The 23,577-nt window shown below is 42.3% G+C and overlaps 1 protein-coding gene across 1 annotated transcript in view; it reads left to right on the top strand.

The window, feature by feature from the left end:
* Positions 1-23,577, top strand: part of LOC115105130 (LYR motif-containing protein 4B) — a 63,546-nt gene that overhangs the window by 1,857 nt on the left and 38,112 nt on the right. The window contains exon 2 of the mRNA XM_029626773.2: positions 17,016-17,136. Coding sequence (XP_029482633.1) covers positions 17,016-17,136 — 121 coding nt within the window. The remainder of the gene's footprint in view (positions 1-17,015; positions 17,137-23,577) is intronic.

The following is a 23,577-nucleotide window of genomic DNA, read 5'->3' as shown; positions in this document are numbered from 1 at the left end:
TATTTTACACAGCTTTTTTTTTATAAAGTGCTTTTGGAAGGTATTCAGACCCCTTGCCTTTTTCAACATTTTGTTACGTTACAGCCTTTTTCTAAAAATGATATTTTTTAAAATTTAATCCATCTAAACACACTACCCCATAATGACAAAGAGAAAACAGCTTTGTATTCAGACCCTTTGCTATGAGACAAGAAGTTGAGCTCCGGTGCATCCTGTTTCCATTGACCAACCGTGAGATATTCTACTACTTGATTGGAGACCAGCTATTGTAAATTCAACTAATTGGACATGATTTGAAAAGGTCTGTCTATATAAGGTCACACAGTTGACAGTACATGTACATTGAAGGTCCCCAAGAATATAGTGGCCTCCATCATTCTTAAATGGAAGACATTTAGGACCAAGGACTAACTAGAGCTGGCTGCCCGGCCAAACTGAGCAATCGGGGGGAGAAGGGCCTTGGTCAGGGACGTAACCAAGAACCCGATGGTCACTGTGACAGAGCTCTAGAGTTCCTCTGGGGAGATGGTTGTTCTTCTGGAAGGTTCTCCCATCTCTGCAGCTCTCCACCAATAAGGCCTTTATGGTAGAATGGCCAGACTGAATCCATTCCTCAGTAAACCGGGATTAGATAGCTAGGCTAATTGAGGCTGCATGCGCATTTTTGTCCTGCACAGTTACAAACAACTCCATTCAGAAGATAAAGTAGCAGCCTGTCTGTTGGCTCCTGGATGTTGTAGCCTATCCTTCTCCTTTAACTTTAAATTCCGTCTTACGTTGATTAGATATATCCTAACTTTTGCCCCACACAGAGGCTCGATTACTGTGGGCTATTGTCACTTTGATTACTTATGATTGGTCAACGACAAGCTTACACGTGCCCCTCGTGAAGTGCGAAGAGCAGCCTCATCAATGATAGGCCTACATTTCTGTCTCTACTGCAGCAGTCTCATTCGGCTCTATATGGGTCCTTATGGAAAAGTCAGTTAAAATGACGATTACCTGAGACCCGTGACATTCATATCAGATCTGACCTAGACCGTTGACAATATTTTGGTCGCGGATCGTGTCTTGGGTATTTTGGGAAAGGTTGATCCGTGTGGACCTCTACTGCAAGCTCTTACAGGATTCTTTAAAGGCCCAGTGCAGTCAAAATACATTGTTTCCTTTTTGTTTTATTATTATTATTATTGTACAACATTTGATGATACTAACACAGTAAAAGTGTGTACACATTTGATCTGTGTTATTTCCTGATAGTTGCTGGCTGTAAATGCAATCTAGCATTAGAATGTACCAGAGGCCACCAAAATAGTGCTAGTTTGGGAACCCATTCTTAACCAGGGTGGGGGCAAGCCCCCACGGAACTCCCTTAGCCCTGGGGAGCCTGGCTGGCTTCTTTTTCAATTTAGCTGGCTACTCCATGTGCTTGTGGAAAACACTGTGGCTGGCAGGGAGCTCGGCCCCAGTGACGCACTGGGCCTTCTGCACCACTCTCTGTAGCACTTTGCCTCCCATGGTGGAGCTGTCTCTGGCTGACCACCTTCACCCCATGTTGTGCTTCTGGCACTCCCCTCCCTGGAAAGACGTTGCGCATTTCTGCATTTCCATAAGACATACAAAAACTTGCTCAGTGAATCAGAGCACTCTTTTATTGTTGACTTACCAGGCAGAGTTACTGGAAGATGTGGGGGAGCAACTGAATATGGGGACCCTGAATCTCAATCCTTGGGATGATGTTTTATCGCATGTTCGCTGACTGTTAAGCGTTTTGCAAGGAGAACTGTTGAAATCAAGGTATGGGCCTCCCAAGTTGTAGCAATGAGACAAGCTCGAAAATTGGGGATAAATAAATAAGATATCAAGGTTATAGATCTCGGGTCAGATCAAAGTACATTTGATATTCACCCTGTTGCTTCACCCTATTTGCTTTGCTGAAAAGTATGGCCCATAATAACACTGCTAGCTTAGATGCCATGTCCAGAAACGTGCATCTCTTGCCTACAACATATAGATCGGTGTAAGCATTATGAAGGGACATTCCACCTAACTATCAGAGCTTAAAGGAAAACTCCACTCTGAAAACTATCTTTTGGGATTTTATTTTATTATTCCACTGTTGATACAGTCCCAATATGCTTTGCATACCAACAAAGTTTTCAAGATATAGTATTTTCAAGGTGCAAAGTGTCACTTGCCACATGATGATGCATCATCATCATGATGTTTAAAAATGTAAGTGACACTTTGCTTATGAAAGTCCAATATCTAGATAACTTGACTACAGACATGAAAATCATTTTGGGATTGTTAACCTTTTCAAGTGTATGTTCCAAATATCTCTAACGGTCACCCCAGCGTGAGTTGTTTTATGCACGTGATGTCAGAATGCACTCACTGTTCCAAAATGGGATTGTTACTGAACAAGACAGTTAACACACGCTGCCTGATAATTATCAATAGGTTGTTTGAACTTGCCAATTTCAAATGATTTTCTAACAACAGTTGGAATTTAGGTGTGTTCCGCCGCCTCATTAATTCACATAGAAGTAGCCCATTTCACTGTTGCGGACAATTTATGTTTGAGACTTTACTGAGGCAGACGAACTTCTCTCTTCAAGGAGAGCCCAAGCTCCTACCCAGTGTTCCTGCAGATCAGGTATGCAGACATTTGCGCAGTTTTGCACGAACTGGCACATGTTCTGACTGGCACTCGCATTGCCTTCATTGTTGTTTTCCTCACACATAATAACTTGTGTGCATTCCTATCAAAGTAAATGCCTTATTTTCTGTATATCGTGTTGTCGTTTCTACTGTATGTATGGAGCATAATGTATTTACAGTTTTATTCATGTTTTCAAGTACTGGTGACAATGCATTCGGATTATTATATTGATTAATGGACACCTATGATGTGTGTGTATAAAATACTTTTTTGACGCTTGTGTTGATTATGATGAGCTAATGCTAAGCTATTTTCTAGCTACAGTGGGGCAAAAAAGTATTTAGTCAGCCACCAATTGTGCAAGTTCTCCCACTTAAAAAGATGAGAGGCCTGTAATTTTCATCATAGGTACACTTCAACTATGACAGACAAAATGCGAGAAAAAAAATCCAGAAAATCACATTGTAGGATTTTTAATGAAATTATTTGCAAATTATGGTGGAAAATAAGTATTTGGTCACATACAAACAAGCAAGATTTCTGGTTCTCACAGACCTGTAACTTCGTCTTTAAGAGGCTCCTCTGTCCTCCACTCGTTACCTGTATTAATGACACCTGTTTGAACTTGTTATCAGTATAAAAAACACCTGTCCACAACCTCAAACAGTCACACTCCAAACTCCACTATGGCCAAGACCAAAGAGCTGTCAAAGGACACCAGAAACAAAATTGTAGACCTGCACCAGGCTGGGAAGACTGAATCTGCAATAGGTAAGCAGCTTGGTTTGAAGAAATCAACTGTGGGAGCAATTATTAGGAAATGGAAGACATACAAGACCACTGATAATCTCCCTCGATCTGGGGCTCCACGCAAGATCTCACCACGTGGGGTCAAAATGATCTCAAGAACGGTGAGCAAAAATCCCAGAACCACACAGGGGGACCTAGTGAATGACCTGCAGAGAGCTGGGACCAACGTAACAAAGCCTACCATCAGTAACACACTACGCTGCCCGGGACTCAAATCCTGCAGTGCCAGACGTGTCCCCCTGCTTAATCCAGTACATGTCCAGGCCCGTCTGAAGTTTGCTAGAGAGCATTTGGATGATCCAGAAGAAGATTGGGACAAAGTCATATGGTCAGATGAAACCAAAATAGATTTTTGGGGTAAAAACTCAACTCGTCGTGTTTGGAAGACAAAGAATGCTAAGTTGCATCCAAAGAACACCATACCTAATGTGAAGCATGGGGGTGGAAACAATCATGCTTTGGGGCTGTTTTTCTGCAAAGGGACCAGGAGGACTGATCCGTGTAAAGGAAAGAATGAATGGGGCCATGTATCGTGAGATTCTGAGTGAAAACCTCCTTCCATCAGCAAGGGCATTGAAGATTAAACGTGGCTGGGTCTATCAGCATGACAATGATCCCAAACACACCGCCCGGGCAATGAAGGAGTGGCTTCGTAAGAAGCATTTCAAGGTCCTGGAGTGGCCTAGCCAGTCTCCAGATCTCAACCCCATAGAAAATCTTTGGAGGGTGTTGAAAGTCCATGTTGCCCAGCAACAGCCCCAAAACATTACTGCTCTAGAGGAGATACGCATGGAGGAATGGGCCAAAATACCAGCAACTGTGTGTGAAAACCTTGTGAAGACTTACAGAAAATGTTTGACCTCTGTCATTGCCAACAAAGGGTATATAACAAAGTATTGAGATAAACTTTTGTTATTGACCAAATACTTATTCTCCACCGTAATTCGCAAATAAATTAATTGAAAATCCTACAATGTGATTTTCTGGATTATTTTCTTCTAATTTTGTCTGTCATAGTTGAAGTGTACCTATGATGAAAATTACAGGCCTCGCTCATCTTTTTAAGTGGGAGAACTTGCACAATTGGTGGCTGACTAAATACTTTTTTGCCCCACTATATGTGTGGCGCCATGTTCACTCATCTTTCGGGTAAACTTTCAGAAGTGAATGAAGGGATGTGAATGATCGTAGACAACACACCCCCTTCAACTCACAAACAGACAACTTATCTTGTCTTATATCTTTGGTTGACGTGAAAAAACAAACGTGGCACGCATAAACTACCCATCGTCGGATTACTTCCGATTTTATTGAAAGTGTACTACTCAATTATTTCAATGAATGGTGAGCTCACCAGTGACGTGATTAATTGTAAATAGTAATTGCTATTAGCTAATCCATATTGTGGCTTCTGTCAGATGAGAGATAGCTAAATATGACCGCTTGTGTTACATCAATCTTTCCTCAATTAGGGCTAGGACCAATGTAGCTTACATTTTCTGGTTTGGATGACTGTGTTATGCTGTCATTACTTCTGGGAATGTCTGTCTGAATATAGCATCCAAAAATAAACTGGTCACACTCAGGACATTTCTCATTAGTCAATGGACTAATGAGAAAATGCCCCCCAATTTTATATATATATATATATATATATAAAAAAGGGGAGGGGGTCTTTTTAAGTGGAGCTACCATAATTCATATTTTCAGTCCCTATATGGGAGGGGATGGGGCCAATCTTATTTGAGATACGGTCCTTTCCATTTCAGTAAGAGGGGCTGAGTGCGTTACAGGTAAATAGTCTTTATTGCAGTTGCACTACACTGATTATCTCACAACGGCTAGTCTTGTGCACCTAGATTTGCATCACAACTGCAATTATGAATTACCTTGCTCGCAACTTTTGCCACTGCTCTGTGATCTAGCTTACAACTGGTCACCTTTGCAATTGTAGTAAGCCCACTTATAGGCTATTATTCTCCACAACGTTCAATAAGTTGTTTCTTTAGGCCTATTTATGCAAACTTTAAGTAAGTCACTGAAAACATGTATCTTTGACAATGATAAAGTAATTGTGAGGTAAGGACAGCCAGTGTTTCCACTCATGTCAGTTAGAATAATGTTGCATTGTGCAACAAAGCATGATGCTGTCTGTGGCACAGAACAGCCCTGATTAATAATTGAAGGCTTAAAGAGACACCTCTTTCTCACTCTGCTTAAAGTGAAACTGAGTATTTTAGCAACATATCTAAAAATCTGTTCATATACACCCCTTTTTTTTCTTTTTGACATTTTCTGACAAGTGAGCACATGGTGACTTTAACATTTTAATACATTCATAGAATACATCATTCTCAAACATTCTAAGGCATTTGTGAAAATTCAATAGCAATATAGAGTGGGAAAATGGCTGTGTACTTGGACAATTAATAGACACTGCCATAGATAAAACCTAATAAAAACATCTGTTTTGTCCAGGACCGATGTCTATGCAGACCGGTGCGTCATAGCCAATCAGCGCTACATTAGGCCTATATGCAAATAAACCATTTATATCACACGGGCCTGTCATCATTCACATTCAACTGGACTGTGGACTTTACAGGCAGTAGCAACAGCACTTCAGGTTATTAGATCGCATTCGCCAAAAGTCACAACACATCTTAATGTATTTCTGTAAATATGTAATTACCACAGGAGTTCCCTTACATTTGTGAACTTCAGTCCTATTGATCAAACCATGAAAAAGTAGTCTCTCTGTTGCCTATGCACATCAACAAGATCAACAACTAATGCTAGCCAGAGCAAGATGAGCTAAAATATAACGAAGACACTCTAGCTAGATAAACTCTCTCAAACTTTTCAGCTAGTTGGCTGTCGAAATTGTATTGTTAAACGATGGGGAATGGCAGCCTGCCCGTCCTTCTGCAGCTTGCCTGCCAATGCATGCCTGTCCCAACCTACGTAACTGAATGGGAACTTGTCTCCCTGCCTGCCAAATACATTGGCTGTCTGCCAACAAAAAAAAGAGCAAAATAATAGTTTTCCAGCCTTTGCTGCTATGCTTGCAGATTTGCGTAATATGCTACGACCCAAATCAAAAAGTTCTGAACTCCAAATGACAAATGTAGTTATAGGTTGTTGTAACGTTTAAACTTAAAACTTTTTTGCATTGCATGGATCACCGGTGCAGTTGAATGCTGCATTGCTGTATGGTGCACTCAATATATTTTAGTTGAGTAGTCAGCCTAGGCTACTGCTCAAATGTTGCTGTAATAAGCCTATATGTTTCTCCTTTGCATGGTGTTTTGTTTTTTGGTTAATCATTGTCGAGCTTTAAAAACCAAGGCCAGGCTGCAACATTTTAGTAGCTTAGCTACTGTGACCTGTCTATACACTTTCCTTCTGCTGTCCGCTGCAAACAGAACAAACAAGAGCAGCACAATTTTGAAGTTGAATTCACAGATGCAAGTGAATCATCCTGTAATTTCAGAAAGTAGATTACTTTACTGTTTGGTATTTTATTAGGATCCCCTTTAGCTATTGGAAAAGCAGCAAGCTACTCTTCCTGTGGTCCACACAGAACATGACAATACAGAACATTAAGGACAGAACAACATAAGTTTAAAAAAAAGGCACATGTATCAATCAATGCATAAACACAAACTATCTAGGTCAAATAGGGGAGAGGCATTGTGCCGTGAGGTGTTGCTTTATCTGTTCTTTTGAAACCATGTTTGTTGTTTGTTTGAGGTATATGAGATGGATCGGAGTTCCATGCAATAATGGCTCTATACAATACTGTACGCTTTCTTGAATTTGTTCTGGATTTGTTGGACTGTGAAAAGACCCCAGGTGGCATGTCTGATGGGGTTAGTATGTCTTAGATCAAATCAATCAATCCCAGAAGAACAGCAAAGGACCTTGTGAAGATACTGGAGGAAATGGGTACAAAAGTGTGTGTGTGTGGTATGTGTGTGTTATTTATATATATTACACACACAGTAAACCGAGTCCTATATCGACATAACCTGAAAGGCCGCTCAGCAAGGAAGACGCCACTGCTCCAAAACCGCCATTAAAAAAGCCAGACTATGGTTTGCAACTGCACATGGGAACAAATATCATACTTTTTGGAGAAATGTCCTCTGGTCTGATGAAACAAAAATAGAACTGTTTGGCCCTAATGACCATCGTTATGTTTGGAGGAAAAAGGGGGAGGCTTGCAAGCCGAAGAACACCATCCCAACCATGAAGCACGGGGGTGGCAGCATCATGTTGTGGGGGTGCTTTGCTGCAGGAGGGACTGGTGCACTTCACAAAATAGATGACATGAGGATGGAAAATTAAGCTGTAGCATTAGCAATGTCTTTCAGAAGGAGAAAACTCACAAATGCGGAAATTCTGGAACATTTTTAAAATCTGAAAGTAAGGAATCAGATTCTGACAGTGACAGTGAGGAGCTGCCATTGAGAACCCTGAATCTGAGGACCCCTTGTCCACTGACAAAGTCCCAGTTCCCTTTGAAGGTGATGGAGGCAGACCGATAGTGGGTGAAGTACAGGAGTTCTGTCGTAGCTGGAAGGCTGCCAGCCATTTCACCCCTCCTGGCCCTGCTGTTTGCTTTGATGAGTCCCAGTCTGGAGTGCAACACCCCTTGCAATTTCCGTCTGAGGCAGAGTGCTTCAAGTTGTTTCTGACAAAGGAGCTGGTGGAAGACAGAGCAATCACTATGCCTTGGAGCTACAAGAGAAGAGAGAGCCAGGAGTGAGGAGGAAACTCGCTGAATATGTGACGACCACAATTAGTGAAATGTATACCTTCCTGGCGACCGTCCTTCTCATGGGGATAGTAAAGAAAAACTCCCTAAGAGAATATTGGAGCACAGATCCTATGTTTGCAACTTCCTTCTTTTCCCAAGACTGCTTCCTAGTTCTGCTGCGATGACTGCATTTCATCAACAATGCTACTGCCATCCTAAATGACCCGTTATACAAACTAAGAAATGTCAACAGCTGGCAGTAAAGTGGCATGACAAACAAGACATCATGTCCTATCCACTGTCCATACAGCAACCATGTCGGCCACAGGGAAGGTTGACCACCTGACGGAAGAGAGAGAAATCAAACCAGACTGTGTGCTTGACTATAACCTCAAATTGGGAGCAGTGGATAAGGCGGACATGATAAACAGCTTTGTGGAATGCACTCAGAAAATGACCAGGTGGAATAATAGATTATTAACTATGACTGCAATGCAGGCAACAGACGGAAAATGTGAACGTGTGTGCAGGACGTGAGATGAGCAAATGTCTGCAGACTTGAACTGCACAAACAATTGGGAAGTGTTTGGGGAATTTTGTCTGGGTCAGAAATGTAAAAAATAAATAAAGATTGGTCCGCAAAAGTAAAAATTTCGACTTTTTATGTGGATGAATTACGAACACACCTCAATTCAAACTTTTCTTAGAAAATAAAAAAAAATTATTAGAAAATTATTTGAAATTGACAAGTTGAAACCGCCTATAAATAAAAATAGGCTGCGTGCCTTGGTTTGAGGGCAGCGCTGATTAAATGTACTGTTGCGTAACAATCGCATTCTGGAAAGGAGAGAACGTTCTAACATCACGTGCATAAGAAAAACTCACTGGGGCAACCGTTAGAGATATTTGGAACTCACGCATGAAAGGGTTTCAGTGACTTCATTAGCTGTGGTTTCTGATGCTTATATGGTTGACTCATCAGCGTTCATGGGCATGCATGCTTTGTTTAATGCCACTGGCAGGTCATTAGTAAAACATTGAAAAGAGTAGAGTGCCTAGAGAGCTGCCCTGCGGTACACCACACTTTACATGTTTGACATGAGAGAAACGTGCATTAAAGAAAACCCATTGAGTTCTATTAGATTTCCATATCGTTGATTCAGAGCTGAGATTGAAAAGCCATAACACACGTTATTTTTCAACAACAGGTTATGGTCAATAATATTAAAGGTTGCACTGAAATCTAACAGTACTGCTCCCACAATTTTCTTCTTATCAATTTCTTTCAACCAATCATCAGTCATTTGTGTCAGTTGACTCGCTTGTGCGTCCTATTCGGCCCGCGGCCCTTGTGCTTGACACATACGCTAGCCTATTAGTCACATTATGACTGACTTGTGATCATTGCCTTTGCTAGTTTGAATTTGACATTCCCAGCCTTAGTTAGTCATCCATTTTTGTTCAAAATATTTAGTAATTGAAACAAACAGTGCATCCCAAATGTGTAGAGACCGCAAACAATGTATCAGGCCAGCTGTGATTTACAACCTTATAGCAATGTGTTTTGGACTACCAAGAACTGTATTGGTGAATTATATTAATTATGCATTAAACTGCATCCATCTATTCTGCCAACAATGCCTTACTGTATGTCATGGAATTTTGAGTCGAATAGAACCCATTTTTAAAACCTATCTTTTTTGGTTTTGTAGCATAAACTAGGAATTTTATAGATTTTACTTATGATTGTCCGTTTGTTTCATCTGCAAAGCAGTGAAGACGCTGTCGGTACTACTTTAAAGTGTGTTACGCCTGGTTAGGGATCGTGTAATAGACCTAAAGGTGCTGTTTTAACTTCATGGTCAAAAAACTTAAGCCACGTATGTCCCCAGACAGTGCTTCAAATTGGCTACAGCAATATCACTGCATTCACAGGCAAACGTGGAAAATAAACCAGAGGACGCATGAGAGGATGCTTTTTGATTCTCTTCACCGCTCATGCATTACCAATGGTGGAAACTCACTCCGGCCGAAGCGTAAGCCATTTCAACGCTTTCAAATCCATGATGGGGAGTGTTGAAGTGCACAATTCAGGAGAAGGGGATGTAGGCGGGCCTTGTGAGAGCCATAGGGGAAGACTGTGTGAGGTGGGCAGAGAAGGATCGAGTGGGAGAGGGAATAACATGAATGAATAGCAGATGTGCTGAAGTAAGAGAAAATATGAGAGAAAGGGGGTGGGGGGGGGAAACTCCAAGAGAGTCTCGGAGAGAAAGACTGAGAGGGAAGGTAAGACTGAGATGGGGAGAGATGAGATATTCTGTGAGGGAGAGATGTAGACTTTATTGCAGACACACTGCAGAATATGAACCTTATCAAAGCAAGGGCGGACTGGCATAAGTAGGTCTTGCGTTATTTTTAACTTTTCCCCTGTGGCTTCCAGCGCTAACACTGTGCTAGTGTGGAGTCGGTGACGAGTCATGTGCAGCTGTGCGATGGCTCTTATTCATCAAGCAGAGAGTCAAGAATTAAAACCTTGAAAAGACGTGGCTAAATAAGTGATCATGGAAAGCAACCCTTGTGCCACATGGAGTGTTATTCTCTGTGAAATCTCTACACATCTGTCTGACTGTTTCCCTGCAGACATGTTTGAGGGATTTGAGTGCACCCATATTCAGTCATGTTTACAGCGAGAAGGTAGAACCCATGTTTTCTCTTCAAACAGTACAGAATGATGTATGCCTTGTTTGAGAACACCTTTGTCAATTGTTATTGGTTCATATTTAGTACGTCATTTCAAAGCAAATGTTTTTTCTCCTTGTTTTCTTTCTCATTCCTCATTAGGAGAGATGTATCTGGAGAACACTAATCACTGCTTCATACTGTAATGTGGAGCCTCCCCCAATGGTGATGTTGGCCATTTTGGTTCCCAAATGGCCATTTCTGTCAACTCTAACATCAAGAATACTGCACATCGGTCTGAAAAAACTACAACAATGTTAATAATAAACCCTGCCATTTAGGTACCTACAGGACATTTGGAAAGTATTGACCCCTTCACATTTTGGTACGTTCCAGCCTTATCTAAAATGGATTCAATAAAAAATTGTCCTCATTAATCTACACAATATCCCATAATAACAGAGCAAAAACTGTTTTTTTAGAAATGTTTGCAAATGTAACTATAAAAACACCTTGTTTACATAAGTATTCAGACCCTTTCCCATGAGACTAAATTTAGCTCATGTGCATCCTATCCCATTGATCATCCTTGATGTTTCTACAACTTGATGGGAGTCCACCTGTGGTAAATTAAATTGATTGGACATGATTTGGATAGGCACACACCTGTCTTTATAAGGTCCCACAGTTGACAGTGCATGTCAAACGAAAAACCAAGCCATGAGGTTGAAGGAATTGTCCACATAGCTCCGAGACAGGATTGTGTCAAGGCACAGTTCTGGGGAAGGATACCAAAACATTTCTGCAGCATTGAAGGTCTCCAAGAACACTGTCCTCCATCATTCTTAAATGGAACAATTTTGGAATCACCAAGACTTCCTAGATCTCATCGCCCGGCCAAGCCGAGAAATCAGGGGAGAAGGGCCTTGGTCAGGGAGGTGACCAAGAACTCGATGTTCACTCTGACGGAGCTCCAGAGATTCTCTGTGGAGATGGGAGAATGTTCCAGAAGGACAACCATCTCTGCAGCACTCCATCAGTAAAAGGCACATGTCAGCCCGCTTGGAGTTTGTCAAAAGGTACTTAAAAGAACTCTCAGACCATGACAAAAACAAGATTCTCTGGTCTGATGAAACCAAGATTGAGCTCTTTGGCCTGCATGCCAAGCGTCACGTCTGGAGGAAACCTGGCACCATCCCTACGGTGAAGCATGACTGTGGCAGACTCATGGTGTGGGAATGTTTTTCAGTGGCAGGGACTGGGATACTAGTCTAGATGGAGGGAAAAATGAACATAGCAATGTACAGAGATCCTTGATGAAAACCTGCTCCAGTAAGCTTGAGACTGGAGCGAAGATTCACCTTCCAATAGGACAACGACCCTAAGCACACATCCAAGACAGCGCAGGAGTGGCTTCGGAACAAGTCTCTGAATGCCCTTGAGTGAACCCAGCCAGAGCCCGGACTTGAACCCGATCCAACATCTCTGGAGAGACCTGAAAATAGCTGTGCAGCAACGCTCCCCATCCAACCTGACAGAGCTTGAGAGGATCTGCAGAGAAGAATGTCAAACTCCCCAAATACTGGCGTGTCAAGCTTTCCCTCTATCCTGACTAGTCTCCCAGTCCCTGCCACTGAAAAACATCCCCACAGCATGATGCTGCCACAATGCTTCACCATAGGGATGGCCAGAGAATCTCGTTTCTCATGGTTTGAGAATCCTTAGGTCCCTTTTGGCAAACTCTAAGCAGGCTGTCATGTGCCTTTTTACTGAGTGGCTTCTGTCTGGCTACTCTACCATAAAGGCCTGATTGGTGGAGTGCTGCAGAGATGGTTGTCCTTCTGGAACGTTCTCCACAGAGGAACTCTAGAGCTCTGTCAGAGTCACCATTAGGTTCTTGGTCACCTCCCTGACCAAGGCCCTTCTCCCCTGATTGCTCAGTGTAACTGGGCGCCCAGCTCTAGGAAGACTCTTTGTGGTCCCAAAATTCTTCAATTTAAATCAGGCACTGTGTTCTTGGGGAACTTCAATGCTGCAGACATTTTTTGGTACTCTTCCCCAGATATGTGCCTTGACGCAATCCTTTCTCTTAGCTCTGTGGACAATTACGTTAAACTCATGGCATGGTTTTTGCTCAGACATGCACTTTCAACTGTGGAACTTTTATATAGACAGTGTACATGATTTGGAAAGGCACAATCAATTGAATTTACCACAGGTCGACTCAAAGTTGAAACCTCTCAAGGATGATCAATGGAAACAGGATGAACCGGAGTTCAGGGGTCTGAATACTCATGTAAATACTCATGTAAATTGTTTAATCAAACCTTTTTCTGATATCAGGACATAAAAACTACAATAATTAGCCTAGTGTGCATGTGCGGCCCGAGCTCGTTTTCCCCGTCTAAACTAGCTGGCTAGCTGAACTATGCTAGTTTTCGTACACAAATATTGCGCCCGCAACTTTAAAACTCGTTATGCAACCATGTAACTAAGAAATTCGACAGAAATAAATATTTTTGTTGTTGTTGAATAGTCATGACTGGTTCGAGATCTGTCGTAAGACTACGGTGGCAAAGTATATCTTTGCTACTTAACGCGGATCCATGTTCAGTTTTCAGATCCACTGGGGTCATTGGTGTAGATTAGCTGCACGTTTCTGACTGGTCTTGGAACTTTGACAGCAGGCAGCCTCTCCTCACTTGGCTTGACAGGATATGTAGTGGTTTTGCCAACACAGTCAGATATTTATACACTCTTGTACCCTTATCCATTTTTTAACTGACTGTGTTTGTTGATTAAATGAGACTTTATTACTATAATGAGTAATCCAGGAAAGTTTATTGACACGAGAAAATGTCAACTCTACAGAGAGCAATGACTACAATGAATGGCTAAATTACTTCTGGACACGAAGGGTCCGTGGTGCTCCTCCTCACCCCTCTACACTGAGTGTACAAAAGATGAAGACCACCTTCCTAATATTGAGTTGCACCCACCCTTTTCCCCCTCAGAACAGCCTCAATTCATCAGGGCATGGACTCTACAAGGTGGTGAAAGCGTTCCAAAAGGTTGCTGGCCCATGTTGACTCCAATGCTTCCCAAAGTTGTGTCAAGTTGGCTGGAGGTCCTTTGGGTGGTGGAGCATTCTTAATACACATGGGAAATTGTTAAGCGTGGAAAAAGCCAGCATCATTGTAGTTCTTGACACAAACTGGTATGCCTGGCACCTGCTATTATACTCTGTTCATATGCACTTAAATCTGGTCCTGCCCATTCACCCTCTTAATGGCACACATACACACAATCTATCTCAATTCTCAAGTCTTAAAAACCCTCCATTTAAACTGCCTAGTCCCCTTCATCTACACTGATTTTAAGTGGATTTATCAAGTGACATCAATAAGGGATCATAGCTTTCACCTGGTGAGTCTGTCACGGATAGAGCAGGTGTCCTTAATAATGTTTTGTTCGCTCAGTGTATAAGCTGTCAGCTTAGCCTGGGGGGTGTGTTCCAGTGCGCTTTCCTGCCAAAAGCTGACACTGTCATTGACACTGACCCAACTCCAGCCACTTTAATAATGGGAATTGATGGGAAATGTTGTAAATATATCACTAGCCACTTTAAACAATGCTACCTTATATAATGTTACTTACCCTACATTATTCATCTCATATGCATACGTATATACTGTACTCTACATCATCGACTGCATACTTATGTAATACATGTATCACTAGCCACTTTAACTATGCCACTTTGTTTACTTTGTCTACATTCTCATCTCATATGTATATACTGTACTCGATACCATCTACTGTATGCTGCTCTGTACCATCACTCATTCATATATCCTTATGTACATATTCTTTATCCCCTTACACTGTGTATAAGACAGTAGTTTTGGAATTGTTAGTTAGATTACTTGTTGGTTATCACTGCATTGTCGGAACTAGAAGCACAAGCATTTCGCTACACTCGCATTAACATCTGCTAACCATGTGTATGTGACAAATAAAATTTGATTTGATTTGGCTGAATTTCACGCAGTCATTTGAATATGTTAAAGCTTTAAGGCCACATTCATGACCATGATAACTTTTTTTTAATGTAAGAATTGGGGCATTTTATTCAGTCAAAACTGGTATTCAGACATGTCTGTGGTCTGGACCTAAAACTAAAGTATCCCTTTGGTGCAGGAAATTGCGTTTGCTTTAGGTTCTCAGCTAATCTGATGATTCACTTTTGATTGTGTGATCCAAGATTACTCACTTGGTAAAGGCATGAAGATGCATTTTCTTCTCTCTAGAACACACGTCATTCTTCCTTCCATAATCTGTTTTGAGCTCCCCGCTCTCCTGTCACAACTGAACGGCAGATGGGGTGATTGCTTCTCCGGCTGTCGTAAAAGGCCCCATCCTCGTATTCTTTTGATGACTCAATTATTCCCACACCATGGACGAAGTGCACACTGTGTAGACTAATTGACCAGCAGTCTTAAGCAGACCCCGCAGTGTGCCTCAAGCTGGTCTGTATGGCATATCAACAAGGCTTGGTAGGTTACTTTCTAAATGTAATCCGTTACATATTACCAGTCAACTTGCAATCAGTAACATCATTTTTGGTTTACGCAAACTAAGTAACTTAATCGTGAGCGTTTCAATCACTGCTTATAGCCATTGACGAGAGAGGCTATTGATTTCGTTGGGCCTAGCGATTTTGCAAAAATATGCCTATGAGGATGTTATAAGAATTACGTTAAAGTACCATTTTATTATGAATCATGTCATTGATGTACTCCAGAGAAACAGGTTTTGCTTTTGTCCTGTTGTGTTAAGTTGGTGGTTCGCCATTAGAAGGCTTTGGGCTATTTTTTCCGAAGTATGTCTTGGTGACCTGAAAATAGAATAGCTTGATTGGTCATGTTTAAAAATTCAGCTGCTGTATTTTTTAAATTTTTCAAGCAGATCCAATTGTACTAACTCAGCAACTAATAATTAGATCATGCAAATGCACCTTAGACTCAAAAAATTGATATGTTATTTGTTTGCTTCAAATCCTCCTCTGGCTCCCAATTGGCGTAGTGGTCTAAGACATTGCATCTCAGTGGAAGAGGCGTCACTGCAGTACCTGGTTTGAATCCAGGCTGCATCACATCCTGCCGTGATTGGGAGTCCCATAGGGTGGAGCACAATTTGTCCTAGTCTGGGTTTGGCCGGGGTAGGCCGTCATTGTAAATAAGAATTTGTTCTTAACTGACTTGCCTAGTTAAATAAAGGTTATATTGTTTTAAATATATATATAAAAATGGAGATTCCCATCAGTCTAGGAGAACAACCGCTCTGCTACTTTTTCTTCGGTGGGTAACCAACGTTTTCTTCTTTTGTCAGAACCGTACTGTTAATTATTATTTTTTCAACCAGTTTTTGAAGAACCTCCCTATACACTTACTCATACTCTTTCACACTCGCTTGTTCGCTTCATACTCATCCTCCGCCTTGTGTTTTGGGGAAAAAAAGATGGGTCCTGGCTGTCAATAAGGAGCTGCTTGTCAGTTCATCTCTCAGCACAGGAGCCTCCCTGGGTGCCAGGATGCCAATTTGATCTTCGCATAACACTTCCTGCCCACTTCACACAGGGCTTCGGCTGCCAGATAAAAGCTAACAGCCACTCGTTTCCAGCCTCTCGCTTTCCAGCGAATGGAGAACCCCATTATCCACAACCCCTTAACTAGAAGGCTGATTCACACGGCACAGCCCTTCGGCTAACAGTGGTTTCTCTAATCCAATTGAAGGGTGGGGGGTATTTCCCTCCATCGGTATAAATGAGTCTTGTAAATGGGGTTCTTTGGATTTTTATGTAGCAGACCGAATGCTTTGTGGTGCTTTGAATCGGATTGGGCCGGGGTTTCCACATTTTCATTGTGTTACGATGCATCGCTAACGTGTGGCGTTAAATTAGGATTTTCCTCACTTTGACAAGTGCCACGTTAATCGATTGCTTCATTTGTTATTGATGTGTATACTGAATGCCGTATATGTTTTCCTCCAGAGTTTTATGGGTATGTTGATAAGTGTAGAATTTGTGTTTTCATTCAGGACGTACGCCTTACGCCGGGTGCAAGATGCCTTCAGGGCAAACCGGAGTGTAGAAGACCCTAAGATGGTGGAGCAGCTCTTAAACCAGGGCAGGGACAACCTAGACATGATCCGGAGACAGGTAGGCCTACCACAAACACACGCACACACACACACACACACTGGTTCATGTAAGAACAAAGTTATTCCAGCAAGGACTTAAGTATTTTGATGCTCACAGCAAAATCTTATTTTTCCACCACAATCATTTCTCCAAAGAAATGTTTGCCATTAATCGTCCAACTTAACCAAAATATCACCTTGTCGGGATACCTCGGAGTCTGTACTATAGTTTCTAAGGACAGTGGGTGGTTATTTTTCCCCCATCCTCTAAGTTGCTCATTCCCCCAGATACATGTTAGTTGAGCACCTGCTTATTGTCCACCTGTCGACTCTCGCACGGCGCCAGAGTGCTAATCACCACTGATGCCCTGCTGTTGGCCGCTTTGTTCCCATAATGCACCTCCAACCGCCCATCCCATCTCAGGGGACCATGGGGAAGGCTCCAGCCCTCGCTCTCTCTTGGTCTCTGTCTTTCTTGGTCTCTTTATTCAGCTATGTCTGTCTCTATCTCTCAATCTCAAGTTTCTCTCTGTTTCTGAGTGTATGATTTCCACGTCATTCTCTTGGGCACCGTCCTCTAACATCTATCCTCGGTTCCCCAAGGCTCTATGTGTTGTGCTGATAACCAGCAGAAATGTATGACTTGGTCAATGACCTATAAAGAAGGCAATTGGCAAAACACAGTAATGTTTGCATTGAGATGCATGCAGCTCGTCTCATGATAGACACAAATATTCCGATGTATATATTGTTTATATGGGCTCATCCTACAGGCCTATTCAATGAGAATATAGAATAAAAACAAATACAATTATGCAACATTGCTCTACATCTCACGAGCGTTCTTTGACGTCTAGAGGTAATGTCAAGAGAGACGAGTACCACTAAGATAGTTAGTGTGTTTATGTGAAGCTGTGTGGGTGGCACTGCTCTGCAACTACGCCGGTGCTAAGCAGCAGAATAGAGCAGCTGCGCGTGTGTGTTTGCATATCCCAGCAGATGCGAAACAGCCTTATGTAGAGGATAAGACCCACGTCTCCCACACACACACCACATGCATATTGATGCTCGAATATACACCCGTATTATATACACACCAAGCGTGTCTTGACAACTTCAACCTTGTGTGCTCAAGCAAGTATAGCACTTTTGGCACAGAGAATATTCTTGGCTCTCTGCCTCTCTCTCCAGCGGACACCACAATGTGAGTGCCAACACAGGCGGGCATGAGTGGAACAAGGAGGCGGGTAGTGTGGGGGTGGCACTGCACTGTCACACTATGACCACCCACCCCCCAACCACACACACACACACACACGCGCAAGCCCTCCTGCATACACATGACGCCTTACAGAACCTGTGGATTATGTTGTGTGTTTGAAAATGACAGATGGGTGTCTTTACCACTTGCAGTATGTATACGTGGTGTGTTGCTGATGGTACAAGGATGACTAAACCATTCACTTACTCACCACGTATTCTCTAGTCCCTGTATACGCAGCCCTCTCCCGCTTCAAAAGAAGAAGCTAGCTCTTTATTCATCCATTTGCACCAAAATGTGTTATTTGCTGTCAGACACTATCCAACATGGCACACGCACACAGAACAGATAGGAGCATTAAGTGCCTTGCTGAAGGGTGCAATCACACCGTGTTTATCTTGCTTTGACATTTTAGCTTTTTTTCCAATAGCAGCTGTGGGTTGCGTGTTTAAAAAAAATATATATATATATTTATTATCGTTCTGTTGTCTGCTCCACCAGGATCCCTACTCCTACACACGGTTTCGAAAAAAGCCTGGTGGGGCATGAATGTTAATCCAGAGCCCAACCCTTGCGTACGAAGTTCAGGCCCTACCCTATCCAGGCTCAATTGCTTCTGCCAAATTTAAGACCCAACCTGAAATCAGAAATATATTCCTCCGCTAATAAATCCACCCTGAATGCTGCTCGCTCTGCATGTGATTTGATAATGGTGGCTCTGAATAGTGTTGTCAGGATTTGATGCCAGATTTTCCTTGGCAAAAATGAACAGAAGCAGATGGAACTCTATGGTCCTTTTTGAAACCTACTTTTGGAAAATATTGTGTGCTATATCTTGAAAAAATATAAAAATGTGACTGGTTGACAACATAATGCATTTTTTTTTCAACATTAAAACTGCTTTCCTCAAGAAATTTAATCCAGTTCATGTTTTGCTTTCTTACTTCCTAGTAACGCGTTACTGTTATCGTGACAACACTAGCTCTGAGTCTGAGTATCCATAGCAACGGCTCCACTTGGGTTGCTATGCTCAATGACTAGACATGACAGAGCAGTTAGCTACTTTTTGTAACTCTAAACTCCAACAAAATTCAAGCAACATAATTATATATAAATCTCTCCTGTTTTATATAAGCACTTCTGACACCATGTTATGATCTTAGTCATATGACTGCACTGCGCAGCATAGCAGCAGCAAATGGGTCAGCTTCAAAATGTTTGTCAAATTAGTGATGCCCTGCCCCTACCCTAGTTATTGATAAAAACCAGGCACTGCCCGGCTCTAAACGATGTAGAATGTCAGGGCTCAGGTCGGTTTGCAGAGCTCTAGGATATATACATTATTAATATGCCCCCTCTCTCAAAATACTTTAGTTAGGGGGTTGTAAGAAGCAACAAATCATTGGCTTCAGGTTCAGTAATAGCTCTCACAGCACTAGAAGCCCATTCCTATAACGGCGTGCTTGGCAGTGTCCCCACCCCGGATTTGAATTTTAATGTGGAATGTGAGGTAGGCAGCCTAATGAATGTCAGATAATTTTGGCTCACACTAACATTTTTTTGCCTACTCCTCCCTTTCTCCCATTTTAGAAACAATGTCATTGAAGAGCACCTCGCCTAAAAACAGTATATACCCAGCCACAAGCAACAAAGACATGTTTATTGTATATCCAGGGCTTCAAGTGCAACCATTTCGTCGCATTTTGCTGCCATTTGTGCGAGAACATTTAAAAAATATACATATTATTTTTGGCCGCATCAGTGCGAGCTGCAAATTCTAAACTCTGCAAAAAAAGTAACCGTCCTTTTTTCAGGACCCTGTCTTTCAAAGATGATTCGTAAAAATCCAAATCGTCACATATCCTTAAACACGGTTTCCCATGCTTGTTCAATGAACCATAAACAATTAATGAACATGCACCTGTGGAACGGTCGTTAAGACACTACCAGCTTACAGATGGTAGGCCATTAAGGTCACAGTTATGAAAACTTAGGACACTAAAGAGGCCATTCTACTGACTCTGAAAAACACCAAAAGAAAGAGTCTTAGGGTCCCTGTTCATCTGCGTGAACGTGCCTTAGGCATGCTGCAAAGAGGCATGAGGACTGCAGATGTGGTCTGGGCAATAAATTGCAATGTCCGTACTGTGAGACGCCTAAGACGGCACTACAGGACGGACAGCTGATCGTCCTCGCAGTGGCAGACCACGTGTAACAACACCCGCACAAGATCGGTACAACCGAACATCACACCTACGGGACAGGTATAGGATGGCAACAACAACTGCCCTAGTTACACCAGGAACGCACAATCCCTCCATCAGTGTTCAGACTGTCCGCAATAGGCTGAGAGAGGCTGGACTGAGGGCTTGTAGGCCTGTTGTAAGGCAGGTTCTCACCAGATATCACCGGAAACAACGTTGCCTATGGGCAAAAACACACTGTCGCTGGACCAGACAGGACTGGAAAAAGTGCTCTCACTGACGAGTTGCGGTTTTGTCTCACCAGGGTTGATGGTCGTATTCGCTTTTATCTTCGAAGGAATGAGCGTTACAGCGAGGCCTGTACTCTTCAGCGGGATCGATTTGTAGGTGGAGGGTCCGTCATGATCTGGGGCGGTGCGTCACAGCATCATCGGACTGAGCTTGTCATTGCAGGCAATCTCAAATCAAATCAAATTTTATTTGTCACATACACATGGTTAGCAGATGTTAATGCGAGTGTAGCGAAATGCTTGTGCTTCTAGTTCCGACAATGCATTAATAACCAACAAGTAATCTAACTAACAATTCCAAAACTACTGTCTTATACACAGTGTAAGGGGATAAAGAATATGTACGTAAGGATATATGAATGAGTGATGGTACAGAGCAGCATAGGCAAGATACAGTAGATGGTATCGAGTACAGTATATACATATGAGATGAGTATGTAAACAAAGTGGCATAGTTAAAGTGGCTAGTGATACATGTAACACTGTGCGTTACAGGGAAGACATCCTTCCCCCTCATGTGCTGAGGGCTAGGGCCATTCCCTCCCCAGAAATGTCCGGGAACTGGCAGATGCCTTGGTGGAAGAGTAGGATAACATCTCACAGCAAGAACTGGCAAATCTGGTGCAGTCCATGAGGAGGAGATGCACTGCAGTATTTAATGCTGCTGGTGGCCACACCAGATACTGGCTGTTACTTTTGATTTTGCCCCCCCCCTTATGTTCAGGGCCACATTCCTTTTCTGTTAGTCACATGTCTGTCGAAGTTCTTCAGTTTGTCTGTTGAATCGTATGTTCATACAAATATTTACACATGTTAAGTTTGCTGAAAATAAACGCAGTTGACAGTGAGGGGACATTTCTTTTTTTGCTGAGTTTAGTTGGTCACCTCACTCAACAAAAAATATTTTGGTGTGGCTAAAACAATGATTTGGTGAGACGTTTTTTAAAATTTGTATTTGCAGCACGGAACATTTATACGAAATGGATGAGCGTGCACAATTTTCAGTGACTCGCTTTGGCTAGTGAGCACTACTTTCAAAATTTCTGGATGAAATTATTCAAGACATGCATTGATTTGATTCCTGCCATGAAAGTATCTGCCCTGACCCCGACAGTGCCTATTTTAGCTAGTGGCTGTGATGAGCGAGCCTTTTTCTCTCCCTCTTCCCAATGTGCGCTCTGAGTATAGGGAGAGAAAATGCATTCTGATTTTACAACATTTCAAAATGCAATTGCGGGGGAAAATACTGCTTTCGAAGCAAGTATACTGTTCTTAGTTGAAGAGAGGGGGGGCCTCTGCCTTTTCTAGGTATCTGATGTATTGCTGAACTCTCATTATTGAGTGAAATTTCACCAATTTATAACCTACGTTTCTGGCATGACTTTGAGATACGGAGCCGAGGTTGGCCATTTGTGGGTGAGTGCATTCTATCAAACCCCCTGGAAAGATTTGCTCAGCTGTATTTCCAAAAGCTGAATGAGTTTCTCTCGGGGCTACACCCATCTGTAAATCTGCACTACATGAAGGGGGCCAGCTTCAATAGGAGAGGGCGATATAACTTCCCATGATAATCCAGATAGAGCCATAGTGTGTAGGGGAAAGACGGGCTCTATATCAGCCGGGCATTTCAGGTTAATGCCCTCGGGAAGACCCATTTCACCTCTCAGTGGAGCTCAGACCTGTGTTCAAAAACTATTTGATATCTTTAAAATACTTTGAGTGTTTTATTTTTTTCTAGCCTTCCTGGATTGCTAGATTGGTGGGGTTTGCAGTTTTGGGACTATTCTGTTGATCCATTTAAGCCTGGCAAGCTCAATCAAGCACAGACAAAGTATTTGAAATGACTTCAAACAGCATTGGAACCCTGTATGGTGTTACTCACAGATAGGAGTGTAGGAGTTGACGATCTAATGTTAGCATATTCTAATATTGCCATTATTGCTATAATGTAGTCCTTTTCCATAGCAATTTACACTTTTCAAATGCTGTGTCCCTATGTTCCCATCAATTTAGCCATTTGAGCAACTGTAGTGGTAGTTTGTTACCTCACAGACATACGCCTGGCCCCTGTTTACCAGTCATGGTGAGCTAATCTTTCCTATGGGGCTGGGCTATGGGGGTTTGAAATGTCCCTTCCCTCATGCGAGTCATGTCAGTTACTAATCTTTCTGCTTAGACACCCCTGTTCTAAATGTCCTTTCTTCCATTATTTCTCATCTCTGCCCTTTCTTGGTCCTTTGCTGCAGTAAGATGTCAGTCTTTTATAAGTCGGCTTGTATGTAACTATGATGGATTGCACCTGCAGGATGGTATTTATGTAGGGAACCGCATGATCTTGCCAAAACGAATGTGGCTTTTCTGTTAATGGGAGATCAAATGAAAAAGATCCCTTTGTACAAATGCCATTGGTTCTGCTTGAGCGTGTGTGCTTTTTGTTCGCTCTTTTCTATTTCTCTCTCTGTGTGTGTTTGCCTCCATGTGCCCGCGTCCTTGCCAGACATCGTCTGTCAGCCCGTATCGGATTCTTGAGAAATGATATTGCCAGTGACAATTCTATGATCATGACTTCTATTGCATTCTTGTTTGGTATAAACTATGGATGTGATTTACCTATCCAATGTTCCCGCTAATATTATACCCTGCAGGGCAATCCAGCACAAATGGCTGCTACTAATGGCACTTGATGTCAAAGTATTTCAACCATT

This window comes from Oncorhynchus nerka, linkage group LG22 (genome assembly GCF_034236695.1).
Source record: "Oncorhynchus nerka isolate Pitt River linkage group LG22, Oner_Uvic_2.0, whole genome shotgun sequence".
Taxonomy (NCBI): Eukaryota; Metazoa; Chordata; class Actinopteri; order Salmoniformes; family Salmonidae; genus Oncorhynchus; species Oncorhynchus nerka.
The sequence above is the reverse complement of the archived record's forward strand: the minus strand, read 5'-3'. Positions and strand labels throughout refer to the sequence as shown.